At 49.2% G+C, this 23903-nt stretch overlaps 8 protein-coding genes across 8 annotated transcripts; 3 read left to right on the top strand and 5 right to left on the bottom strand.

Annotated features, from left to right (window-relative positions):
- Window positions 1–2672: 2672 nt before the first annotated feature.
- J7337_005746 (uncharacterized protein) lies at window positions 2673–6845 on the top strand (the record flags this gene model as incomplete). The annotated part of the gene is made up of 2 exons (XM_044823420.1): window positions 2673–5775; window positions 5821–6845. 2 exons carry the CDS (start codon window positions 2673–2675, stop codon window positions 6843–6845), a joined length of 4128 nt encoding a protein of 1375 aa, XP_044681911.1.
- A 798-nt stretch (window positions 6846–7643) lies between these two features.
- On the top strand, window positions 7644–8555 carry J7337_005745 (uncharacterized protein; the record flags this gene model as incomplete). The annotated part of the gene is made up of 1 exon (XM_044823419.1): window positions 7644–8555. The coding sequence occupies one exon, from the start codon at window positions 7644–7646 to the stop codon at window positions 8553–8555; it is 912 nt and encodes a 303-aa protein (XP_044681910.1).
- Window positions 8556–8672: 117 nt separating this feature from the next.
- On the bottom strand, window positions 8673–9597 carry J7337_005744 (uncharacterized protein; the record flags this gene model as incomplete). The annotated part of the gene is made up of 2 exons (XM_044823418.1): window positions 8673–9020; window positions 9100–9597. 2 exons carry the CDS (start codon window positions 9595–9597, stop codon window positions 8673–8675), a joined length of 846 nt encoding a protein of 281 aa, XP_044681909.1.
- A 951-nt stretch (window positions 9598–10548) lies between these two features.
- On the bottom strand, window positions 10549–12207 carry J7337_005743 (uncharacterized protein; the record flags this gene model as incomplete). Its single annotated transcript, XM_044823417.1, has 1 exon — window positions 10549–12207. The coding sequence occupies one exon, from the start codon at window positions 12205–12207 to the stop codon at window positions 10549–10551; it is 1659 nt and encodes a 552-aa protein (XP_044681908.1).
- Window positions 12208–14505: 2298 nt separating this feature from the next.
- Window positions 14506–14706, bottom strand: J7337_005742 (uncharacterized protein; the record flags this gene model as incomplete). The annotated part of the gene is made up of 1 exon (XM_044823416.1): window positions 14506–14706. The coding sequence occupies one exon, from the start codon at window positions 14704–14706 to the stop codon at window positions 14506–14508; it is 201 nt and encodes a 66-aa protein (XP_044681907.1).
- A 3261-nt stretch (window positions 14707–17967) lies between these two features.
- On the top strand, window positions 17968–18676 carry J7337_005741 (uncharacterized protein; the record flags this gene model as incomplete). Its single annotated transcript, XM_044823415.1, has 2 exons — window positions 17968–18219; window positions 18269–18676. The coding sequence occupies 2 exons, from the start codon at window positions 17968–17970 to the stop codon at window positions 18674–18676; spliced, it is 660 nt and encodes a 219-aa protein (XP_044681906.1).
- Window positions 18677–19216: 540 nt separating this feature from the next.
- On the bottom strand, window positions 19217–20144 carry J7337_005740 (uncharacterized protein; the record flags this gene model as incomplete). The annotated part of the gene is made up of 3 exons (XM_044823414.1): window positions 19217–19368; window positions 19422–19910; window positions 19961–20144. The coding sequence occupies 3 exons, from the start codon at window positions 20142–20144 to the stop codon at window positions 19217–19219; spliced, it is 825 nt and encodes a 274-aa protein (XP_044681905.1).
- Window positions 20145–20608: 464 nt separating this feature from the next.
- J7337_005739 (uncharacterized protein) lies at window positions 20609–21619 on the bottom strand (the record flags this gene model as incomplete). Its single annotated transcript, XM_044823413.1, has 1 exon — window positions 20609–21619. The coding sequence occupies one exon, from the start codon at window positions 21617–21619 to the stop codon at window positions 20609–20611; it is 1011 nt and encodes a 336-aa protein (XP_044681904.1).
- Between the last annotated feature and the right edge of the window lie 2284 nt (window positions 21620–23903).

Raw genomic sequence — 23903 nt, 5'->3', positions numbered from 1 at the left:
TAGCTCAGAAGCCGTTGCACAGGAGGGGAGTAGGAAACTTCCATCCTGTTGAAGGTCAACGGCTCCAGCGCCAGTGTGGACATCTTGGACTCGAGAAGATCTGAGTGTGGCCAGGGATCGGATACGATACAGCTCCGATCAAATACTATAGATAACTGCTCACACAGTACCTCCGTAGGATCACCAGCATTCATCATCGATGAGAAGAGAGAAGAGATTGGACATCCAACAGAAAGCGTGGAACTCCTATTCAATCATTGGATGTCCCTGGAAATATGCAGGGCCGATATTGCGGCGCCACAGGGGCCCCCTAGGTCGTGCATTAGCTTTCCCGGGGAGGACTCTTTAGCTCATCATAAAGGGGGGCCCGACGTTGGCCATGTCTTGATCAATTAGCGGGGTTCAGCGAAATGTGTTAATGAGAAGTTATTATTAGGCGAGAGTAAATGAAATTTCCCTTCCTCTTTGCGATTTGCTATTTGAGGCTTGAGCTGACTTCCTGTGTAAAACTTGCATCTACGGAGTACCAGTTAAGTGCATTGGGGTCATTTGTACCTACCTACGGAGTAGATCGATGCAGATCACCTTCCTTCCCTTTGCCGGCGTTGAAGTTCAATACCGGACACCAGGTACCTATCACGTAGTACCGCTCCTGCTAAATTGCGTGCCAGTATAACCGGGCAACGTATTCAAGGCAGGTACCGACCTCAGTTTTCAAATTATGAAGAGCAGAGGCACAGCACTTGGAAGGGAAAGTGAATTCCGATATTAGTAGGCATTAGGCACTACCAACCTTGGTCGTATCAATTTTCCATAACGGAATTGAAATGATATGATGGAAGGCCTCAGTCATCAAATCCCTCAACGGCCGGCCCCTCCTTCAGGAAATAAACGTTGTTTCAACGTTAGCCCTCAGCTGCATCTCATCAACTTGAAGCACACTCTTCAACAAATCAATTGTCTTCACCTGCTCGTTGTGCTCCCCGAGCCCCAAATCCGTCAGGCAGGCCAGGATGTAAATGTGCCAGTGGAATTGCAGTCAACTGCAGGCTGCAAACCCTGCCCTGCCTAATCACCTTCACAGTCGTCGACCAACGTCGCTACGACGTGCCTGACCAGGATAAATTCTCTTGGGACAACTAAGCTCCATTAGGCCAGGTGACCTGGTAGGGACGGGTCGAATCGAGAGAGGCGTTGATGGGTGTCCACCAGTCTACGGCATGGAATGGTCTAAAGTCGGTTATGAGCAAGACCAGGCTATACCATTTATGTTTGTTTAAGCTGATGAGAAAAGCCACTTGGTACCAGCCTGCCAGGCCTGTTGGTCAACATTGCTTTGGACTTTGCGAGGGACTTTGATCTGAATTATGAGATATTGTTGGAGGCCGACGTTCAAGACTCGATTGCTCACATATTGTTGGTCTCTGAAGCAAACACCTCCTTTTCGGCCTCACACCTCTTCCGAATGTATCCCTCCCTCATGAAGGCCTCTACGTTGACACTGTCACCCTCCATCTTCCTCGTCAACCGATTGACTCGGATTGAGTAAGCCTCGTTGACCCTTAATCAAAGACAACCAAGTCCGATTTCTCGGGCTCTGTCTGGAAACTCCACCTCCCGTCGACTACGGAGTACTAAGTGGACCATTCCCTTTTTTGCACAAACTTTGCCAGGCCCCCATGCTTTCGCACCAGCCCGATGCTGGCCTGTCTTGGTGAAAGGCCATGTTCCTTGTCTACTTGTTCCTCACTCGCCGCTGTCACCTGCAAGGCTTTGCTTTCTTGTCGTAAGCCATTGGCCTGGTTCAAGTGAACGCCTCAGAAGTGGACACCCAACAAGGATATGGTCTTCTGCGCCCGCGTGGGCTTAATCACACATTTGGCCCTGGGGATAATCCGCGTCACTACCACCTCCTACCTTGGGGCTCTCGAGATTCTCGATCATCCATTGAGCATTTCTTATCTTTCCTTCCTCGCCGTCATCCTCGTGTCCTTGTCTTCTGGTTTATCTTAGTTTCTGCTTGTAACTACTCCGGTTCTTCTAACTGCTGGTGCTGGTACTGGCCTGGCCTATGATATTCTCACTTTCATTCTTTGCACCAACTCAACCTACGTACGCTACTCACATTTCTACGGCCTATCATCAGTCATTGATTGTGCTTGATGCCATGGCATCGCGTTCGTCTCCATGCTTCTGAGTGGGCAACACGGCTGATTCAAAACGGCAGTTGCTTGCTTATGCTGTAAGTCAAGACACGTTTTGAGATAGATTGTGGTACTCGGCGCCAGTTTCAAGTTTTTCCCGCTGTCGCATGTTTTCCTTATCTGATTTTCGAAAATCTATATGTTCATTCGAGTGTATCGAGTATGGGATGGATAACCCCGGCTAATATGTACATTCATAGTGATGGTGAAATTCACTTTGCGTGAAAGACAACATTGAGACTATTTCTGTCAATCTTTGAGCGCATTTCTTTCCTGTCACAGACGCTCCTTATTCCATTCCGAGAGGAAACATCTCCAACTGTGCACCGGTTTGCACGCGTGCATCCACAAGTCGCTTTCTACAACAGTCTTTGAAAGGGGACTTGAGAGCACCAGTCCACCTTGTTCTGTGAATTCATAGGAGTTTCTGAACGTCGCTAGCTGCAAGGCTACAGCCTCTACTTTATCATGGGCGTCTGGGAAACAGATGACGAGTATCTCAGTGGCCCGGCTGCTACTTCGCTGCCTACACCTCTAGATACTCCCTATCGAACTCCATCGAGAGCGTCGAAGAGGTCCCGGCGCTCGGTCACACCACCTGGAAAGGATTCTTCTACAGCTCAGTTACCAAACGAGACAGGTTCCAAGAGATCCTCACGAAATATTCCAACCGACGAAACCATCAGTATTCTCGATCCTCGACGCTTCACACCAACACTTCACGCCAACCTCGTCTCCGAGATATTGTCTCTCCGCCGGGACCAAGAGGAGAAGACCAGGCAGATTGAAACCCTCGAAGCATCTCTTCATGCGGCAAAGGAAGAAAAAGAGTCAGTGAAGCAAAATCTCACTGAAACGAGTAAGGAGAGCAGGTCGCTCAAACGACAACTCTCCCTTCTCGAGGGTGGATCGTCCTCTGCATTAGGAGAACTTGCTCGGGAGAGAGACGAGGCTGTTGACTCTGTCGCTGATACGAGAAAGCGTCTTGAAGCCGCCCAGAAGAAGATCCGGGTTCAGGAGGAGGACTCACAGCGTGTCCACGAACTATGGGCACAAGAGAAGGATGGCTGGGAGGATGAGAGAAGGAAGTTCGAGAGACGTATTCATGTCGCAGAAAGCCGCTTGAAGACTGTGCTTGATGAAGTCGCCGCATATCAACAAGCTCAAATCAGTAATGCTCACGGTGGTGCCAATCATGGGACAGGCAACGGCCATGATAGTGAAGTTGAGGATAGCGGCCGGGAGAACGATGCTGCTAGTGTGAGGACCATGAGTATGACCAACAGCATTCGCTTTTCCATGACAAGCGGCACTGGCATAATGAGGCTGAATGGAAACTCTCTCGCTGATGAGCTCAATTTTGATGACGAGGATGAGCAAAGCGACTTTGACGGCCGGGAAAGCGCAATGTCAAACTACGCAACCTCATTCCACACCCGCAATCTCAGCCGCGACAGTCCAGTGAAAAGGTTCCATGCTCGAAATCAGAGTCTGGAGAGTATCAAGAGAACTGGAAGTGTCACTCGGGGCAGGCTTTTCATGAACCAGTCAGTGCCTGAAGCCCTGGAAGATGAAGAAGACGAGGGGAAAACCGCCTCAGCACCAGTTTCTGTACCAAAAGTTTCATACACTGACACAGGGATCCAATACTCGCCGCCACCTTCACCTAAGCTTCCTCCTGCGAAACCTGCAACACCCGAGCCCCGTGCTCCTGTCAAGTTACCCGAAGTCGAGTGTTCGCCACGTGGTGATGGTGAGATTGAAGCAAACCAACGTCGGAAGCGTGTTCACCCCCCTCTCAACATTGAGCCAGCAGTAACTCGACGACTCATGGTCTCAAGCTCTGTTCAGACAACGGAAGAGCCATTGCTGCCTCCGACCCCCAAGACGCCCAAATCACCTACTCGGCCACCACCACCGCCGCCAGTACAGCCTCCTGTGATCGACAAACCCTTAATGGTCACATCTTCTACCCAGACCGAAGGCCCACCCATTCGCCCACCACCCGCCATTCCACCTGCTCTACCATCACTCCCCCCTCTTGCAATTCCTAGTATTAGCGTCCACCCTCCTACCAGTCGGCCTACCACACCTAAGGAGCCGAGATTGCCAGTGCTTTTCAAAGATTTCAGTTGTCAAGTTGCCCTGCCCTCTTCATCCTCTACATCCGAGGCAGCGGTACAAACAGAAGGCATACAGACTGACAAGCGAATGGCACTCCTCCCACCCCATCTCCAGCCCTCTGCCATTTCCTCCCGGCCTACCTCACCAAACCCAACATCTGGGGTGGAACCAACAAAAAGCTTCACGCCTGTTCCTGGTAATGTCCCACCACGGAACCCGCGTCGACTCAATAGGCAGAGTTTTAGTGATCAGCCTTCGTCGCCCATTTCTCTTCCTGAGGATGACACCCTTCATGATGCTTATCCTGGCAACAACGATGATGGCCCTCTCTCCAGCCAGAAGGCCCCAGTGCGTCGGCCGCATCGTTTTAGTAGCCTCTTCGCTGGCTTTGATGGAGGTAGCTCTGATGAAGCAGACGACTTTGGTGATGTAGACTTGAGTGATTTGGAGTACCGGACTGCATTGTCTGCCCCGCGTCCTAAGTCTATTTCAAGTCGTCCTGGTAAGCGCAGCTCAACTGGCACGACTGAAACCTACGGCACGATCCCCACGTCCCCTGAACAGATTACTATGCGACAGGGTCCTCGTGTTACCACAGAAATTCATCACGCTTTTACCACCAAGCCTGGAAGGGGCTTTGAGAAGGGTCCTGCTGCCATGCCATCCAACCGGGCTAGCGTGATGCGCAAAGCTGCGATGATCCAGAATGGAATTGCAAGTCATCAGGGCCAAGGACGGGCGAGGAGTCCAAGTTTACCTGATAATAAAAATCCTCCTCCATTCCCGATCCCCACAAGAGCCAGCTCTAGAAACGTGCCTCCGAGTGCAAGTGCTCCAAGCGATGGTCAAAGAAGCCCAACCCGAGGTGACTTCTTCCAGCGTCGTGGATCAGGACGCGTCTACCGGGCAGGAAGCGTACGAAAGGTCAGGTCTGCCGCTGCATTACCGCGAAACCACAGACATCGTAAGCAAGGCAGTCGATCTTCACCTCCGCTGTCTCCTTCTACTGAGGCCCCTGAGAGCCCAGGCCTGCCTCCGCTGCCTAAGAATGATATCACGACTCCCCGCACTCGGGCTCGACATAGTGGCCAATTTAGGCATCAGCATAAGCTTTCTACCAACACTGACAACACATACAACTCTTTCAATACATACAATACTGGCAATACGCTCAACACTTCCAGCACGGATCCGCCCTCCAACCCGAGCAACCCTCAGAATACGAGCGTAGTCGATGCCATCGCACAGACCATGGTTGGCGAGTGGATGTTCAAATATGTCCGCAGAAGAAAGTCTTTCGGCGTTGCGGAGAGTAACGGCAAGGACGATACCGGCAACGATCGCCACAAACGATGGGTCTGGCTTGCACCCTATGAGAGGGCTATCCTCTGGAGTAGCAAGCAGCCATCCTCCGGCAGCGCCTTGATGGGTAAGGCTGGCCGAAAATGTAAGTTGCTCCCACCAATTCTATGACTGATACTAACAAACACAGTGACTATACAATCTGTTCTCGATGTCAAGGATGATAATGCTCCACCAAAGGGAGTCGCAACAGTGTTCAACCGATCAATTCTTATATTGACACCACAAAGAGCTCTCAAGTTCACGGCAGATTCTGCTGACCGGCACTATATCTGGTTGACCGCTTTGTCATTCCTTGCACATTCATCGCAGGCAGTCCCCGAAAACATCTGTGCACCACCGCGAATACAGCAAACGCCACTGCCAGACTTTGAGGCTCCTCGGCCCAAACTGAAACGGGGTGGAATTAGAGACTCTATCCGTCTTGCCAAAGGCCGAACGGTAGGCCCTCGTGCTGGACCACCTAGTGTTCCAAGTATCCCCAGCGCGCCATCTTCACAACTAGGAGATGTCACTAGTTTTCCTGTCACGGAATCTGTAGGAGGATTCTCAAGTACACACTCTCGAGAAGACTCGAGAGATGCTGCAGAGCCCCCATTCATACCACGTTTCCATGATAGGAACCAAGGAAACCAGGTAAACGTTCACGGGCGTAAGAGAAGCAACACAGGCGGCCACGTACCGCCGCCGCTCTCTTTCCGGGGATTTTCTGGACCCATTGGGGGGGTTGGTCATCACCAGTCCACCAATAGTACTGCTGGTAATAGCACTGGAACTGCAGGTTCTTCGGATATCTATCAGTCGCAGGCTTCGAGTAACGGAACTTGGGCAATGAGCCAAACAGGCTCACAGCGAACATCTGAAGCTTCTTCACGGCCAAGTAACTTCTTCGATGCTATTGGTACTGTGCGAATGGAGGCCTTTATCAGTCCACTGGCATTTTCTCAGTTCAATGACTATCCGGATGAACAGGATGAGTTCCGTCACTCACTTCGCAGACGGAGTAAAGAACAACGAAGACGACAAAGCCGAAGCAGACACCGAGATAGTTATAATTCTCGCAGCACCCGTGCAACACACGATGACTATTACCATGGAAGCAGAACTGCTGGGGAGGAGGACTATTTCCGTGATGATCCCTTCAAGGGGTTCTAGCATCCATTTAATTCAGCACAGTAGCCACGACGGCAATTATCACTTTCATTTTCTCTCGCTTTCTTGGTCATGTTCATTGGTTATGGCAGAGCTTTACGCAGCATTATACCCTTTTCTGTATAAATTTTGGGATCGGTTAAGAACTGGGCCCGCGGGCTAGTTCACAATCATTATGTGTGGAGTTTTGGTACTATCTTTCTGCTACATACTTTGTATACATTGAAAAAATGGGAAGATGTAGGGGCTGTGGTATCCGGAGGTTGATGTGAGTGAAGTAGATGACATGTCTCAGCAGATACAACTTGTTGGTAAAAAAAAAGGACATGCACATCAGTCCGATCTGGTTCAAAGAAACCAGGTTGGTCTTGAAAAGTAGATAGATGACGCTAAAACTGGCATCGCCCATCTTGAGATTGGAGCCTCCAATTGATGTGTGACCTTCGATTCGGATCTTTTGCTTCCACGCTCGTGGATTCATACGCGATTGAAGTTTTCGTAATACTAATCGACTGACGGTTGAAGACAGGGGTGATAGACAAAATAAATCATGGATGATTGAAGCATTGCCCCACCAGCGAAATTTCCCACTTACTTACCCCGCGACTCATGGGTGTAGTTCTTCAAGCTTTATTATTTTCTCTTTGCTTACCTATTCCCTGGATACATCGAAGTCAAACAAGGAAAGGCTCGCCTTCTTCTCGCCGCCGACTGCGGGACATATCAAGCAAGAGTCGATAGCTACAAACTACCTGAAACTTGCTTTCTGACTTAATTCCGAGCCAGGCTGAAGCCACAGTCATGGCCAGTCCCATGGCAACGGAAACTCTCGAGCAGATCCAGACACGGCATCGTCGTGAGCTCAAGGACCTGCAAGGCCGCATAACGGGAAAGAAGAAGAATGCCACAAAGAAGACGCGCAAGGGCGTAAATGACGAATGTGCAGAGATGGAACGTCAGCTACGTGAAAAGCAAGCCACCGAGATCGCCGCTTTGAACAACAGCGATGATAACAGCGACGAAGGCGAAAGTGCCGCCGCTGAAGCTCAAACACAGCTCCAGGAAGACACCCTAGTGAAAGAAACCAAGAAGCTCTCTGTCTCAGAACCCGAACAGCAACAGCAGCAGCAGCAGCCGGGAAAGAAGCGCAATCGTCAGAAGGAGCGGCTTGCCCGACGTGCTGCTGAGCAGGAGGCTGAGGCGCAGCGTGCAGAAGAGGAAGCATCTTGTATGACCAATTACCGAGCCAAGGAGAGCGAGTACATGAAGTCGACGTTTGAGAAGCATGGGCTTGTGGAGAAAGATATCGCGCCCGATGGACATTGTCTATTCTCAGCGGTGGCGGATCAACTCGGCCAGAATGATATCCCTCTCGGAGACAGTGACACCAAGGACCCAGCATACAAGACGGTGCGACGAGTGGCTTCTGAGTATATGTTGGAGCATGGAGACGACTTTGCGCCGTTCCTCGAGGAAGACCTCCAAGACTACGCCCGCAAGATGCGAGATACCGCCGAATGGGGCGGCCAGCTTGAGCTCATGGCGCTGGCACGACAGTATAAAGCGGAGATCCGAGTGGTACAAGATGGTCGCCTTGAGCGTATCGGGGAGGAAGAGGGAGCTGAGTCAGGCAAAACATTATGGTTGGCATACTACAGGCACGGCTACGGCTTGGGAGAGCACTACAACTCTCTCCGAAAGGCACCATCATGAGAAGGATAAGGAGATCACTTTTTGTTCTTGTGCATACATCGGCGAAAGATCATATGGTGGTTGTTTGGTATCGAGACGTAAAAAATGGAGATTCGGTGACCAGACTATTCAGCTTGGTTATCGACTCCAGACCGAGAGGAAGTCAAGCACAGCGCCATCTGGGCTGGTGCCGGCCTTGTGCGTTCGAGTTGGTTTGAGCAGACTCAGTCGATGTAGGGCGTCGGCCCAAGGTTTTGAGCAAGGGTCTTCATGGACGGTACCGTCGTCGTTGTACGCAATTTCTTCGCCAGGAGCTGCTAGGAGGGCCTCATAGAGCTCTGGGGAGACTCCCCATGGGGGACCATTGGCGGACATGGGTTTTGTCGAAGGGAATTCGAGACAAACGAGGCGACCATCATGAGACAGCAGCTCGGTCATGCGCTTGGCCCATTTTGGTCTTGCTTCGCGAGGCAGAGCGCATAGAAACTGTACAGTTAGTTGGCTTGCTGAAAAGTAGAGGCGCCGAGGATATGTATCAGCCCCGGGCTTCGAGAAGCGGAATTACCGTATAGTCGTAGATCAGGTCAAACTGCCCATCAGCGCCGGCACCTTTAGCCCAATCTTGCGCAAAGAAGTCACCAGTAATCCAGTGAATATTTCCTTTATCCAATCCATCGACAGGTTTGTATAGACCTTGTGACTCGGCTTGCTTTTGGTTTTTGATAGCCTCCTCCTTTGCAGCAGCACTGAAGTCGAGGCCCCAGACATCATAGCCCCACGAGCTCAGAAGCAGAACATCATGACCACGCCCGCAACCGGGGACTAGAGCCTTCTTCTTTTCGATAGCGCCTGCTGAGTCTCGGAGCGGATGGCCGCGATGATCATGATGTTGGGAGGGCGGTACGAGATCGGGTCTTTGAGCGAGGAGGTCGTGAAGGGCAATGGAGGCAGTTCCGCGGTCCCATGGTGTTAAAGCCTCTCTCCAGCAACTATCCCACTTCTCACCCTGCTCCGCGAACGGAACAGTCGAGATGCGGTCTTCCAGAGGGTTTTCGGTAGCCATTGGCGCTTATGAGGTGGAGAGAATACGAAACCGAGACTGTGTGGCGGCGATGAAAGGTGAAGAATAAATTTGCTCGATCTGGGGAAACAACTCGAGGCCTTAAGATACCGCGCGTTATGAGGTGAGGGGGAGGGTCCCGTCGGCTCGGGATGGATCGATATAAGTTCGGGATGGAATAGGATGGTGGGGTTAACTTAGTAGACAATGACGAAAGAGGGACGTTTGTGGAGAGCTGTGAAAGCTGTCGAAGTGAGCTATCGATATCAGTGATTACAGAAGTGTGCCTTTGCTTGAGGTGAATAATGTAGGCACACAAAGTAGTCGAGATACTGAGATTGGGGATGAAAAGAGCAGTTTCAAATCATTTTTCGGTTGGTCGCGTGCGTTAGTCAAGTTTCGGAAGGACAAGGAGTGAGTGAGACTTTGTACGGACATCCGGAGTAACTGCTACTAAGGTAGGGTAGGCACTCTTCCATGTACTAGCGTGTGCGCTAGGTAAAGGCCCTGTATGTAGACATCTCCATGGCTTTACATACTGGGTACGCTCTAAAGAGTTGCTGTTTCTTACCGTCATGAGTGCTATGATTAGCCTGTTCCCTGCTTGGTAAATGACTTGCATGAATAAGCCGATACCGACGGCACACGTAGTCAGATCTATGGTTACAATTACACGCTCATGCCCTGTAACGACGCACGACAAAAAGCATATGCAGTAAATCACGAGATACTGAGTAGAGTGATCAGACAAGCGATATAGCAATTTAATACACAAAAACAAACAAGCAAGCTACTTAGACAGAACTAACCTATAATACAGATACTCACCTCACCTCACCTCACCTCAACTATTCAGGCATACATACCCAATCATCAACTCGCTTTCTTAGCATCTGGTTCGACCGACCCCCTGAAGGTCGCCGTGAATCTGACCCACGAGACTCCCAAAGAACTCTATCCGCGAGGTTTCTCAGTGTTGTCACTATCTTGGTCGAGGGCGCCGAGAAGTGCAAAGGGAAATTCATCATCAGCGGCTGAAAACTTGGAGAGTTTGTCCTTCACGGTACCATAAAGTTCTTTGAATTTGTTGCGGAGTCCACCTTTGTTCGCCTCCGAGGGTGGTTCCAGTCCCTTAGAAGCATCTGCGGATGCGGCGAGTGCTTCTGGCTGGCTTGACGACTCGTTAACTAAAGCCTGTCGTGATTGTACATTAACCGCAGCTTCAGGTACCACAGTATGTGGAAACGTCCAAGATTCGGCGTCCGTGATATGGCCTGGGACTCCACAATACTCTTGATTCCTTTGGAATGACTCGAGGGTGACATTACACATGTTCTTCACCCTGGCTTTCCCTTCGTTGGTTAGCTCTCCCTTCTCCTTCAACTCGTAAGCAGGCCCGAGTAAAAAGCCCTCCATGACTTTGACTGTGTTCACGATAGCCTCTTCACTTCCTTCGAACCAATCTTTGTGCCCTTTGCCGCACTTTCTACACTTTTTGACCCGTACATTGATGCCACTGAGAAACAAGTGCACAAGTCTATGGGCTTTGGGAGCACCGTTGAATAAATGAGGAGACTCATAGATGGGCATAGTCTCGCATGATGCGCCATAGCAGTTGTTGGGCCTTGATAAACTTGTGTTGACAGTAGTAGCGGTCCATCCAATCTTGAACAGATCCTTTTCTTCCTTGTGCTTCAGGACATACATCTTGCCCTTTCCTGCCTGTGCATGCGTGAGAGGCTTCGTTAATTCCATGATGATGGCGGCTTTATCGCTCAAGGTTCCGTTCCTCTTTAACCCAAGTTCACTAAACTGGGGGTGGGCAAGTCGTGGCTCATCATCTGAGTCATTCTCCAGTATAAATGTATCGTCCACGATGGATTCCACCATATCGGGTTGTTCCGCAGCAACGTCTTGCCTGGAATGAATAGGGAGCGACTTTGGAGGTTCTTTGGGTGATATGTCGTCCACCTTGTTATCTTGCTGGCCAACATCAATAGACCTGCCAGAAATCGAATCAATGCCGAGTGCCAATGGGGGATTATATCTCGGGCTCTCGTTAGATGTTGACATATCTTCAATCGAAGGGAGAGGGCTGTGATGATTCAGCCTGCTGGGGGTGCTCAGGATGAAACTGTCAAAGCTGGAAGCCGGACTTTTTTCTGAGGTTGTTGGTGTGCCATCTTCGACAAGAGGACTTGAGAGAGGTGTACCGTATTCAACAGTAGGCGATTCGAAGACTTGATTCTGAGTCGGTGTACTAGGTAGTGACACTTCAGATGAAGCGTAACCTGACTTCTCAGTTCGGGACCTTTCCCAGTTGCCAAAGCAATCTTCAAGGAAATTACCCTCATTATGCCTCTTGCAGTGAACCGACGGGAGAAACTTTTTAACCTTTGAATAGAACTCGACCTCGTTCGACAGTGTTTCCTTTTTCATCATTTCATCCCATATCTCCTTGGCTCCTGGTTCCTTTAGCTTAGTGCCAGTATTGCAATTGGCAGCCTGGCATTTTTTAAAGTTAGGATAGTTCGGATCATCATCAGAGACAGAAAGTTTGACAAGAAGAGTGCTCAGCTCTTTGAACACGGGTTGCTCAGAAAGAGTGGCCATTTTAATTCGAGTGGATGTGACACTCAAATCGGGTTCCCGAGAATGCATTGGTATGCCTACGGATGGTCTATTAAGTATGGGAAGATGAATGGCTGGGAGCTCTGCTTGCAAGGGGGTTGAAACTGAGTACCAGGGTCAAGATACTCAGCCTCGAGAATCATATCGTTGGTTCGACTTGCTATGTTGCGAAGCCATGGTGTGATCATGGTTTATATGCAGTTGGTTGTGTCCTGCAGACGGAAGGATTTCCCCGGGTCAGAATAGGAAATGGACGCACCAAAGCTGAAAGGTGTTGAAACGCCAGGGGCATACATGTCAAGGGTCTCCAACGCTCGAGCCTCGTGAAGACATTACCTATGTATCAGCCTTCCAGATGGCCTTGTCCATCTGTATACCTAGCAGAGTTTCAGTTTATGTAAGGTAGTGTGTGACCTCCACGCTCCTAGCCACCATCTTTGATGAGATGGAGGGTCACAGCACCTGATCCTTCCGGCAGGGAGATCCAGATAGACACGGAGTTGACCGATACATACTCTAGATGTTGTAGTCTTGCTACCTTGCTAGGTTTCTGCTGTGCCGTCCAAGAACCTCAGTCAAGTGCGGGGGGCCTCACGGTGACCAGGCTCGGATAAGAGAAAAGGGAGGAGATAGGGGAACTTTTGAGATAAATCGTGATGCTCTGATATACCGGTGACAATGAATTTGCGGTACACGGAGGGGAGTTGCATCGTGATGTCGTTCTAGTTGCAACCTCTTCGCCAGTCGGCGGCTTGAATCCTGAAGCTGAGCCTGGGGTTGGACATTGGCCAACTGCTCCCAAGCTCTGTCCCGTAGCAGGATAACCCAATGTTAAGCGAGCTATGCCATCTCGAGTGCATGCTTTCAACTGCGCTATTGACGGTAGTAGACGGCGTCTGAATGTAAGATAGTTACCTCCAGACTGGTACTCTGCAATGCTGGTGACTTTGCCTGAACAGTGGAGTTGACCGGGAACTGGATATATTCTAGGTAAGGCAGGTACCTAAGAATACAAATGAGTTCACGTGCATTTGGTTCCGAAAGGCCAGAAAGAAGTGCCGGTAAATGTACCTGCCTCGGAGCCACAGGCTAAAGTTCCACACAAATTTGACATTGAATCACATTTTTAGTAACTAGGTAAAGATTGGAAAATCAAGTACCTAGGGAGACACTGTAAATAGCAGTCTCATCGCGTTGTAGTACTGGGAGTATCATCCATACATTTTATTCCAATTATAGCCGTGGCATTCTGTAGCATATAAGATGATGGGTAAATGCTAAAAATGAAAACAACCTGCCCGTGGTATATATATCATCGCATCCAATCATCCATCTATGTGGTAGCAGTAGCAACATAGAATTGTTCCCGTCGCAGAAGTGGAGAGAGAAAGAAAAGGTAAAAGAAGAAAGAAAAACATAAGAGGCCATACATATGTGCCTCAATTTTTGACCCAACGCCATAAACCCCCGAATGTTCGCTGTTATAAACGACATTTATAATAAAAAAAAAAAAAAAAAAAGAAGAGTAATATATGTGTCGAAAGTAAGAAATGCAATGAAATACAATGCAATGGAGATGCTGTTGATATGACGACAGTCCCCGGATTGTGTCTTTGTCGGTTGTTTGCAGACAAGAGACCGAGCCGAGGATGGACGGCAGCGTGGCCGATCAGAAGAATGGAGGGTTAAACTTCCTTGGTCGGATAAAAAGCCGTCAATTGCGTCAGCGCCAAACGAAAACACGGTAGCCTCGTCTCGACTCTCGCTGTGGTCCCCGGCCCGACAATCCCACATTGACTCCAGTAGAAACAGCCGATACTTTGCGTCGGATCAAGGGCCGAATGCAATAGACGATGAGTGAGGCCCACTTCATATCCGCGAGTGAGCTAGGTAAGGTAGGCAAACCGTTATCGTCGTCGGGAAAACACATGCCGAAAAAGATGCCGTCGAACCATTTTCTTTCAATAATGCAAGAAAAGGATTCATCGATAAGGGTTGTCCTGGGCCGAGTTCAGTTGTCAAAAAAGACAAAGAATGTGAACAAGGCATCAATGAGGCGTGATTGGTGAAATGCGGCAAGCCAAACATGCCACAGTCGCACAAATCCCCCAATGACGATGTCTCTTGTAGTGATTCGCGGGGCTGAACAGGCTCTTGTTGTCGAGACAGGCATGATTATCGCTTCTGTTTCCGGTTTTTCTTTTTCCTGTCTTCGCCCTCTGGAGAAGGGACAACATGGCCAACATAGGTAGTTAACTGAAAGAGTGAAGAGTAAGTGCCCTACAGGCCACACTCTTCAAAGTCGCGTATCATGATGGCCATTTGCGCCCGCTTGGCAGCCTCGGCAATGAGTGTGAAGTCTTGTAGAAAGGCGTCGGTTGAAGGACCGTTACCCTGAGCGGGAGCAGGTTGAGGGGCCATCTGTACAGAAGGAGACTGCTGAGCCGAGGAGTTGGAGGTTGAGCTGGAGGGAGCGTCCATTATGGAGGATGAGATAGTGACGGACAATGTTGGTAGAAGCGAGCGAGTCCAGGATAGATACGCAAGATAGTATAGTATAGTATAGTATAGTTCAGAGGAGAAGGACGGAGGAGACGAATGTGGGAATGGGGTGGAATAAGTATCCGTGAGGTTAGGCAGCCAAGAAATAAAGATACAGTAGCACAGTGACAGTTGATAAACTACTGTATGTAGCAGGTATTGGATGTGTGTGCTGTGTGCGTAGGATGATGTGGAGGTAGGTGGGTGTTGTCGGGCCCTGGCCTGGATATATATATGCTTATGACCACAACGATAGGCAGGAAGTAGGAAGCACAGGTAGGTACCTATTGCGTGGGGTAAAATGACGGGATGTCACTCTATTGTCCCCCTTTGGTCTGTTCTCAAGAATATGTATGTAACGACTTGTTTCACACGCTTGCTGCCACCTCTTTTTCCTGCAGGGTGACGTTCCGGTAATGGCTGTAGACTCTGGAAGTTGGCACGAAGTGGTGACGTTCTGGACGGCTCCCAACCTAAACGTTTGATTTTAGGTGTGGTTGGTGTATGTGTGTATGTATGCATGTATGTATGTATTAGGCTGATGCCGCAAACAGTTGGGTGTGCTGAAGACCCGCTCGTTAGGAGCTAACCTCTTATTCTGGCTGCGCTACAGAACAATAAAGGGCCGAGTATCTGGGGACAGGATGCAAATCAAATCAAATCGTGAACGGAGACGGAGACGGAGACGCCGAAGTGTGGAGGAGGCAGCGAGATCATGAGAGAGAGGCTCAAGAATTTACGAGTTAGGTACTTGGGTATTTATTTAGGTATAACAGTGGAAGATGCCGCCCGCAGCCAGATCAACTGAAGCCGATGAAACCAAGATAGTCCGGCCAGGGTAAGGTATCAAATGGATTGGGTGACACCAATTGTTCACTTCATTTACATTTATCCGCAAGCACCGACCGTCTTCGTCCATACAGTAACGCTGACAAAAAGCCCCAAGGTTACATGCAGCAGTAGACAAGTGCTTTGTTCCTAGATCCTAGATAATCGCGCGGCGGGGCAGAATATGGAACCGAGAGAAAAGAAAAAGAAGTCTTCTCTGCATTACCGCAACTCGAACTCGGCCTTATGCCCGGGAGCTAGCCAGAGCTAGAAACCGGGGTCTAATCTACCTTATGGATATCATGTCCCAGTGGATCTGGGGTGCAAGTGGGAGATGTGGGATCTCAGACCCGACTTTTTTCTTCTTCTTCTTTTTTTCCCCCTTGACTTCCCCTTGGTCGATTTGCCTTGTCATTTTTAGCATTGGAGTCTTTTCTGGTTCAACAAGTGGAAACTACTAAGAGACCCTGAAAAAGACCGAGAGAAACCCATAAACTAATGCGAATAATAACAAGACGCTACTGTATGTAGTAGCATCATGGCACCGCATAAGATTGGATCGAGCCCTACGAGCATTATTGTCGCCGCAAGGCGGGCATCCTGCTCCGCTTAGACGCTCACCGCTCGTCTCGTCTAATCAGTTGCTTTCTGCCTCTCTTCTCTTCTTTTTAGCCGTGATGTGTTATAACCTCCTCGGCTCGGCATCTGTTTCAACTATTCGTACAAGCGCCCACCAATCATTGGACCCTTGGACACTGATAGCGTGGGGTGTGTCTTGTGTGTCTTGTGTCCCCCCAAACCCCAAACTCTGAAAATCGATACAATATTGGCTGGCTTAATACCAAGCTCTGTGCAACTTCTCCAGTGATAAGCAGGATCGTCAGGAATAAGAGGTCATGTTATGGAAAGAGTATTCTATAGTACGATAACCCCATATAGCTTATTCAGGGACTGCTTTTATAAAGTATTTATAAAGTATTGATCTGCAGTGTTACCTCATTCGCCTGCATATGTCATGCAGGTTATTTGTACTCAGTCAGGAACAAATAAGGTGATTCTTCTTCTTCTTCTTGATATAACAAGGAATCAGCTCACAACATCTAACCGGTCCTTTCAGCCTATCTGGAATCATCTGCCCAACACCAAAACAGCTTGAGAATAGTTACTCCAAACTGAGCCTCTCATGACCCTACTCTTGAGCGAGCCTCAGTCCGAGATAAGGGTCCGCATCAGATTCAGATCCACTACAGTAGTACATACAGTCTAGCTCAAGCCCGGGTTCTTTCGGAATTGGGTTTTCAGTTGGTGCGCTTGGTTCTCATAGTGGAGATCCCGAACTTTCCCCTAGATAGGTTAGTACTAGCTGGAACCAGAAAAATCACGACAGGGAAGCTGGAGAATCTGCCCACTATGAACCAATTCTCCATTTTGCGCGGCTCTGTCGGACATCATTCACCGATGCTACCACTTCGTCTGCCCTGCCTCGGGCCTCTGATCCGTCAGGTCTGGCTTGCGAAATAAAACGTCAGCCCAGAATCCAAGCGTTAGTGTAGAGGTGGATATCTCAAACCCTTGATAGAGCCGCTCTTGCGGAGCTAGTATTGAACCGCAGTTGACCACCTTGTTAGACTACCTCTAGAGGAGGTATACAGTAGTGTCCGAGGCGCTTCTACTTGTACAAGCCGCCTCAAGCGGATTAAAGGATATTGCAGCCGCTGTTGAGACCTCGGTCCTCATATGATGCCGTAATTTGACGCAAGCTCATGAATCTTGTACGGGATCCTCGTCCTATATCGTACATCATGACATAACCACGTCCTGGTTTTACGAGGTATTTGACACTACCAGTTTGCATCATGAATCAACATGACAGGTGAAAAGGCAATTCCAAGCCACTATGAGATTACCGTCGACGCAAATGAGGAAGAGAATCGGTTTATTGGTTCTTCTCCGTTGATTGTTTCTTCATTCCGGGGAAAGATACGTACTCCCGATCCGGGGTTTTGCCCGCCGCGCCGATCCGTCCTCCGGCCTAGAGCTTCAACCTCCAACCAAAAAAACACAAAGCCTACCAAGACACGGCCAACAATCCAGGATTCGCAATGACGTCTACCGTAGACTCTCCACAGTCGAATCGCTGGTTTGTCGTCCCGGGTCCCATTCGAAATCTATTCAACCATTTCCCCCTTCACGTATACAGCCCCGAAGAACTCCCTGCAAGGTCCCCCGCCATCGTGCGCCAACGACCGGCCCTATATGTTTTTGTGGCAGATGAAGATGCTTTGATAGGGAAGCCGAGCTATAATCCTTCATGTCTGAAGTGGCAGGTGTGTTTGAAGTCGAGGGACACGAGTCGATAGAGGCATTGTGCTAATGCTATCTCGACAGACTGTGTTGAGAATCGCTGGTATTGATTTCGATATCGTACCTTCGAATAACCACGCCTCGCCCTCAGGCGCATTGCCTTTTCTCCTGCCACTGGCGCCGCAAGCTTCGAAACCCCTTACTGGCGAAAAGATTCACAAATACGTGCGCGAGCACGCTGTCCATGAGCTGTCCAACATCACATCACCCCGCCTTGAAGCCTACCAAGCTCTCCTGACACAAAATATACGACCAGCTTGGGTATGTAAATCACCGTCATATAATTGCAATGCATACTAATATGGTATAGCTGTATGCTCTCTACCTCCTACCCGCCAATGCCACTCTCCTCAAAAGTCTCTACCTTCCTTCCTCGATGCTCCTTCGCGCGCCTCTTCATCAGACACTCCATGCCGCGGCCACTTCCGAAATACTCAAGACAACACGACGCGCGACTATCTCACCGTCACAACTTCTAACTGACGCCACAACTGCCCTGCGAGCACTATCATTCCTGCTAGGAGAGGATAAATGGTTCTTTGGTGCGCATGGGCCCGGCTTGTTTGATGCAGACGTGTTTGCATACACCTATCTGATAGATGATAACGCTCTTGCTTGGCAGGACAAGTCATTGAGCCAGTGCTTGGGAGGACTAGATAATTTGAAGAGGCACAAGGAACGGCTATACAAAAAGTGCTGGGGAGTGGGCACATTGTGAAGCTATCAGTGTGCCCATTATCTGGGAGGATAGTTTCATCCCATCGTCGTAGAGAAGACGAGACACGTGCTGTATAAATATGTACTATATGTATCACAAAGGAATTGGCAAGGGAAAATAGATACGGCTAAGTAGCCAGCTTAGAATCCGGTGCCGGGAGGAATATGCGGAAACCCAATTTATCACTGATCGTCGACATTGGTCTTATCTATGTGCCGGGCATTGTACAACCCGCCGTTCTTTGCCTGCAAGAGGGGAGTTGTTGACCTATTATCCATGAAGCCATCCTCAAGCTCTTCACCCGTCTATAAGAGTTTATCAGGAACACAGAACCTCCATTCGAAATGCGTTGTATCGACAAAGTGCCACTCTCATATGAGCACAGTATCTTACAGGCTCATGTGGTAAGAAGTAAGCAGAAACAGAAAGCAAGAGAAACTCCATACTCATAGCATTACCCTGTAGAACGCCGATGACCACAAAACCCCAAGAATGTAAGCCGATAATGAGGCAAAAGAAGGCATGTCGGCGAGGCTGGAATCAGTGTTGTGGGGGTTGTGGAATTCCCTTCAAGACATCATTTACTGAAGCAAATGCCCCCTCGCCACCGTCTTGGCGAAGGTCTTCAAGGAGCACGCTGGTCTGAGCATATACTTTCTCTAATGCTGCTCGAGACGATTTGCCGAGAGATACTGCTTGTTCGTTAGCGTTGTCAACTACTGATATGTTCCTTTGTTCGACTTACGTAGAATGGCCGAGTTTAGTTCCTCTGCAACAGTAACCCTACCGTTCCTATCCAAGAGGTGGCTGACTTGAGGCACCTTGAGTGGGTTTTCATATGCCAACAATGCCCAAATCTCAGTAAGTGCCTTGCTAACTTCTACCCGTGGGTCATTGACGTATTGTTCCTGGAGTGTCCGTCCGTACTCCAGCATATTGCGCTCAAGCTCTGCAACCACTGTCTTATTCTCACCACCATCGGTATCTCTTGAAGTATTTTCGCTCCCATTAAGATCGAGATCCATGGTCTGAGGGGCGGGGTTGTTAACATGCCCATTACCCTTGGTCTCATTGCGCATGTTGAGCTGGGCCGCCTTTCGCACCAACTCGATAAACTTGCGACATTGCAATCTAAAATAAACCTGTTCGTTATCCTTTAGAACGTGGGGATAGTATGCATTCGTGTACTTGAGCGCCCTGTCAATATCCCCTTCGAGGATTGCACGCCGAATCCCTGTGTCGTGGTCAGAAGTAGGACAAGGCAACAAGAAAGTGTGATCTTACGTTGGCGATTATTTGCGTCTTCATCATCTCTAATACTAACACCGTCGACCTTGACTCCGGGATCAAGACTTAGAGCTTCTTTTTGCTTCTTCATGTCTTCTGCAAAAGCCCGAGCTGTACCCACGTAGCCATCATGTTGGAGGAACTGGAGAACAAGTGCCTGGATTACATCGGTTTCGCTCATGTTTGGGACGAGACTTGATGTGTCTGTAGCTTGGATATCTTTCTGTACTCTGTCACGTTCTTCCTAGAAGGGCATTAATTATGCATCGTGTTGTATGTGGGGTGTTGCACAGGCCTACCCGCATCATATCGTCGATGTTATACACAAAAGGGGTTTGTCCAAAATTGACTCGGATAGACTCGCCGGGCTTTTTGAGGCTAATCGCTGGGTATAGCCTACCTCTGTTGACATCGTTGAATGCCGTGACTATTGCTTGTTAGCGAGGGACGCAAGAAGAGCTGCCTCAGGGAGCAAGAAAACTGAGGACCTGTATCCTGGGTGACGAGAGATTTGAGTAAGTCCAGTGCAGACGTAGATGTTCATCACTTAGGATGATGGCAATCCTAACCCATACAGATTTAGGATGGGCTTGAGAGGCCTTTGGGCCGGTCTTTCATTCCCTAGGATACAGGTCCCGAGTTTTCTTACTTCTCCGGGGTGTTGGTGTGCATACACATACTCAGCTTAACTCCATTTTTGGTGAAGAAGGCGGTGTTCTCCCTGAAATTCACGCCACATCCGATCACATCATATGCGTTGTATCCAGGGCCGTAGTGTCTTCCTATATTTGATCCTGTGAAACATCGCCCGTCGTCGCCGTGATAGCCCCAGGCCTCGGGTTCCCAGCCAATAGGCCGCGACAGACTGACGTTCTTGGTTGCAAACCCAATTCCTATAGTCGCATCGTCGCGTTTAGCTGTTGCTATTTGCACCTCGAAGTAATAAATTCCGCACTGGGGGGGCATGTAGTGGTCGGCGCGGACTGCACAAGCCATGTGGTCTTGGTCGTGCTGATTTTTAGGTCCAATGTACTTCACAGTCCAGCCGTCAGCCTGGATCTCAATACCTCCCCACTGATCATCCTTGTTCCATTTTGTTGGCAAAGGTGCTAGGTCATCATCCTCCTCAAAGGCCGGGGGGCGCTCTATAACAGTATGCGACATGCCTCGATGCGAACCCGGGGGCAAGGGATGCTGATTGAACGTAGCGGAGTGCTGGGATAAGCCATTTGCTGGAGTCGAGTCGCGGCGGGACTGAACTTTAGCTTGGTGTGCCTCTCGGAGCTTCTGGACGTATGTCGAGTTCTCGAGATAAGATGGGACAAAGAACGTCTCATTCTCGTTCTTGGAATTGTTATCAACTGCCCCGGATTCCACAAGCATGTTAAAGGCTCGCGAGAAGGACGGTAGACCAGTTCTCCGAGCGTTCGTCTCCATCCCAACAGTTTCCATGACAGTATTCGTCGGTTCGGGGCCCAGAAAGTTGAGCTCGCCGGATGCACTGAATATCGAAGTACGGGCAGGATGTGTATAAAAGGTGGGAGTATTGGCGATGGATGAGTTATGCGGAGGAAAGAAATGAGCGTGGCGAGTGGATGGCGAAGCTGGTTCGGGACGAGCAGACGAGCGAGAAGCTTGGTGAAGGGGACTTGCCATGTCCACGACAAGCAGAAACGAAACAGCCCGGCTATCACCTCAGGTACCTTGGTAGTAAGACACCCGACAGCAAGGGCAGGTGAGTTAACTGCCAGGTGAAGCCCTAGGATGGGTTCCAGCACAGGCTTGCAGTGGGGGTGCGAGCTATAGCGTAGTCGGAAACAGTCGTAACAGTCGTCTGGGAGGTGGTAGCACGAGCTTCTCGGATGTATCGACAAATTACCGGCGAGGCTGACAAAGCGGAGCAGAAGCGAAATAAATAAATAAATAAATAAATAAATAAATAAATAAGAGCAATAGACTCAAGTGATCTTGCAGTTGGGAGAGCAAGTTGACTTGTGTACTATAGCAGTGGGTAGTTGTAGGAGAAGACGAGTGGATGGAGATGGAGATGGAGATGGTGATGGCGATGGACGGGGCGGGTAGAGGTGGAGGTGGTTCCCGTCAGAACAACAGCGCGTCACCGTTACCACTCGCTAACTCGTATGTTAGTTAGCAGTTATAGAGACGCAGGTTAAAAGAAGAGGAATGAAAGTAGGATACGAATGTATTTGAAGTAAGAATAACTCGTCAATTAGCCATTGTTAATGTTAGCACTCAACATGAATCGAGTCTGGCTTGACGAGAAACGCCGACAGTTACTGTACGAATCACATCACTTATCATGGCTACCAACTTGCGCTATCTATCACGAGGGTCACTCTTCTCCCCCAGCGGATTTAGTCTTTAGTACCTCCTGCCTGGCCTGACCTGACCTAACCTGACTTGACCTTGTCTGTTAAGCTTTCACCTAGCAAACAGCTGCATCAACTTAACAGTGGAGGCCCAGCTTCCCCGCTGCCGGGCCGGACCCTTTCTAACCTGCCCGGGCTGCATTGCATCAGGTCCCCATGCAAATGGGAATCGCCCCAACATAGGTAGCCAAAAGCTGAGGCGTAATAATGGGCGATAACACCCTCTTTCTTTCAGTGCCTTTCCGTGTTCTGAAAAGAAACATTTGAGTGATCAAAGTACGGTAGCAATAGCTACACCAACCCTGCCCTGGTGCATGCAGAAACAAGTTCGAGGTTTTCCTCGCTAATAAGTTGGCGAGGTTATTTGCTGACTTATTCCGATACCTCCAATGAGCATCTCCATCTCGATATGGATATTCCAGGTTGGTTTGGGTTTCGGTTTCAAACCTGTTCGCTCAAGCCCCTCCAGGCATCATTTCATAAGCCACCATTTTTATCCTAAAAGCGAGATCCCCGGATGGACCGCAAACCACAAAGAAAAATAAGTCAAATATCAATTAAGATTCAGGGCAATACAGTTACACTTCCATGTCTACTGTTGGCAAACGGGCATGAAAGTCACGGGACGGCTCTGGTGCCGATGACTAAGCTTTGCGAGCTCCCTGCGACCACACCACAACATCAAGACATGACCCCGATGAGATAGACGAACCAAAATGTATCCACAGTCTGGCCATTGGGCCATCTCAACCCCCGAAAACTCTTCCCCGACCGCTGGATTTGAGAATTCCCTCATGTTCGAGATCATTCCTCGTCGGAACAGGCGATAAACTGAAGACATGTGACTGTGGCTCTAACATTGCGATGATCTATATTACCTGATGAGAACGTTTGGGGAATCATTTTTGACGTGAAGAGCTTTCTACGACGTCTACTTGGGTTTGTCGCGAGATGGCATCTGCGCTGCGTCAACTTCTTTTAGACCTACGTGGCGCGTAATCTCAAGGGGTGAGCCATTAGCGACTGAAATTATTGGCATTTAACGTTAGTACTTAGGTAGGCTGCGACAAGACAATATTCGTAGCAAACAACGGATTAGCGCCCGTCTTTCAAGTTACGGGCGCATGTATGGCAGAATGACAGACAGCATAGATGGGATTTATTCTTAGAGAACACATATTTGATTGCTCAATTCAGAGAATTACCAGAGTATAGGTATCTAATATTGCCCCATCGTAACAGTAATTATACATCAAATATATGCTCCGCCAGCCCTGGTACGGTTTAATGCTAATCCTTTTCCGCAGCGTTCCATCCTCGCTGTTCCGTAACGCCCAGCGACACCAGCGTCGCTTTTTTGGTGGAAAAAAAACATAAAAGATTTCGAATAAGTGAACGGTCATGCTCTGTCTGAGAGCATCTTAGTCTCACTGACAGGCTAAGAATGAGTCGTCTGCCAACCTAGAACGCCCGTAGTATCTCGCGCTGTAAAACATTCTCTGGTATCAGAGTAAAATGAAAAGGAAAATAGGTAGCATCGTAGCGTGGGT

The sequence above is a fragment of the Fusarium musae genome, chromosome 4 (assembly GCF_019915245.1).
Source record: "Fusarium musae strain F31 chromosome 4, whole genome shotgun sequence".
NCBI classification, from domain to species: domain Eukaryota; kingdom Fungi; phylum Ascomycota; class Sordariomycetes; order Hypocreales; family Nectriaceae; genus Fusarium; species Fusarium musae.
The sequence above is the reverse complement of the archived record's forward strand: the minus strand, read 5'-3'. Positions and strand labels throughout refer to the sequence as shown.